The sequence below is a fragment of the Solanum lycopersicum genome, chromosome 7, assembly GCF_036512215.1.
Source record: "Solanum lycopersicum chromosome 7, SLM_r2.1".
Taxonomy (NCBI): Eukaryota; Viridiplantae; Streptophyta; class Magnoliopsida; order Solanales; family Solanaceae; genus Solanum; species Solanum lycopersicum.
Genome location: NC_090806.1, coordinates 43,283,478 through 43,285,941, shown reverse-complemented (window position 1 = coordinate 43,285,941; position 2,464 = coordinate 43,283,478). Strand labels below are relative to the sequence as shown.

The window sequence follows — 2,464 nt, the reverse complement described above, 5'->3', positions numbered from 1 at the left end:
AACAATAGCTACCATTCCAGCATTCAGATGGCCCCTTATGAGGCTTTATATGGGCGTAGATTTAGATCTCCTGTTGGTTGGTTTGAAGTAGGTGAATCAGCTTTGATAGGGACAAACTCAGTCATTTGTGCTATGGGGAAAGTGCAACTCATTAGAGATAGACTTAAGACAGCCAAAGTCGTCAGAAATCTTTTGCAGATATAAGAAGAAGGGAACTAGAGTTCCGAGTTGATGATTGGGTTTTTCTAAAAATCTCACCTATGAAAGGGGTTAAGAGATTTGGGCAGAAAGGGAAGATCATTCCTAGATATGTAGGCCCTTAAAAGATCATGAAAAGGGTTGACAAGGTGGCATATGAGTTAGAGTTGCCAGCAGTATTAGCAGCAGTGCATTCGGTCTTCCACATCTTACTCTTGAAGAAGTGTGTGGGTGATCCAGCCTCTATAGTGCCATTGGAGAGTGTGGTGGTGAAAGATAGTCTTTCTTGTGAGGATGTACCAGTTGAGATTCTTGACCGTCAGTTCAGAAAGTTGAGAAACAAAGAAGTCGCTTCAGTTAAGGTTTTGTGCAGGAGTCAGTCCGTAGAGGGAGCTACTTGGGAAGAAAAAGCAGCCATGAAAGCCAAGTATCCTCACCTCTTTCCTTCCGATTCCACTCCATCTTGAGGTACTAGTTCTTCTTCGGTTTTCCAGTCATTCATATGTAAATTCAATGTTAGAATCGTGTTCCCTCAGTTTGTACTTGCATTTTCAGCATATTTGCATGTACTCAAAACTCAATTCAGTTAGAAACTCATTTCTTCATGTTTAGTAGTGGGGTTTACAACTCTCTCCCTTTATTTCAGTTAGATTAGTCTTCATTCGAGGACAAATGTTCCCAAGGGGGAGATAATGTAACACTCTGTAGCTAAAACAAAGAAAAAATCAGTTTTTCAGAAAATCTGCAGGTGAACAAGCGAGACCATCGACATATTGTAGCCTGACCCACGGTTCATCCTACACAACCGTCGATGGGATCAGACACTCCCAAAAACTCAGCCAGGAAAAAATTGGTAAGTCTTGATCGACAGACGGACCTACGGTCCATAGGTTAGACGACGGTCCGTAGTCCGTGACCGTCAATCGAGACCCCTATTCACCCACTCTTTGATAAGAGCTATTGATGATCAACACGGTCCGTAGGTGGAAAATTTGCATATAGTTAAGGGAAAATTAAGTTGGGTGAACTTCAAATGGTCATAACTCTTAGCACAAAATTAATGAGGTATCCCATTACCTACCCACAGATAGATAATTGAATTATCTTTCCATAGAAACCAAACTTGATAAAATCATACCTCCAAGTAAAAAGTTATGTTCATTTTAGTAAAGTCTTGTCGAACAGGCCCAGTCAACGGACCCAACGACGAGGCGTCGGTCAAACGATAGACCGTCAGTCCTGGCCGTCGTTTTGTCCGACAGTAAATTTTCCAGGGATCTTTTTGACCTTTCCCACTTCATTTTAACCTTAAGATACGTCGTTTTGACCCTCATTATATTTTAGTCATTTTAAGCCTAGAAACATAACTAAAACATATTTAAGTCAAATCATTATATCAAAACATAGAAAATTAAAAGGAAGAGAGGAGAAAAAGCTCAAGAACCCTAGTTAAAAAACACAGTTTCCAGCAGTTCCAGCCCGAAAACTTGAGTATTTTTTCGTGGATCATCACCAGGTATGTGGGATTTCACTAGTGGGTTCCTTTCACCCACTGGGTCCCTAGTTTTCAGTCAGATTCTTGATTCCCATATCATGATTAGATCTAGGGCTTCTAAAACTTCAACAGAACTTTATGAATTTATTAGTTTTATGTTCCAAATCAGATTATCATGTTATTATTCAGTTTATTGCATGAATTTTAAAACCCTAGCTTTGTATTTCTTTAGTTCTTGAATTGCACATGCTAGGTTAGATATTTCATACACTTCAGATATACTTGCCTCAGTTATAAATATATAGTTACCATATTAATTGTTGCATACCCAGTTTGCAAATTTAGTTTTGATCTATCCAGTATTTACAGAAACTCAGACATAATTAGTAAATTTATAGAATTCATGGGAGTAGCATAATACCGAGTTAGGCTAGTGTTCAGCGTACCCAATTAGTCCAAGAACTACTAGCAAGTAGGTTGTAAGTCCCCTCTGTCGGCAATCAGTATAGTGATTACACCAGCATCCCTTTATACCTTTGTCAGGGTATATTGGGTCCTTTCAATGGAGCGTATACATCGGACTCCACATTTAACTTATATGGTTTTATTATCGATTATTAGTGGCTCCCACAGATCAGTCAGACTCTCTGTATTGACCATTTATCATTATATTCAATATTCAGTTTTAGCATGTTATAGATTGGTTATTGCATCTAGTTAACTCAGAATTCAATGTATCATATCAAATTATTATACTTGCTTTTATGCTTG

General features: G+C 38.5%; 1 protein-coding gene across 1 annotated transcript; it reads left to right on the top strand.

The window, feature by feature from the left end:
- The first annotated feature begins 329 nt into the window (after positions 1-329).
- Positions 330-665, top strand: LOC138337443 (uncharacterized). Its single transcript, XM_069287354.1, has one exon. The coding sequence runs from the start codon at positions 330-332 to the stop codon at positions 663-665; it is 336 nt and encodes a 111-aa protein (XP_069143455.1).
- The last annotated feature ends 1,799 nt before the right edge of the window (positions 666-2,464 follow it).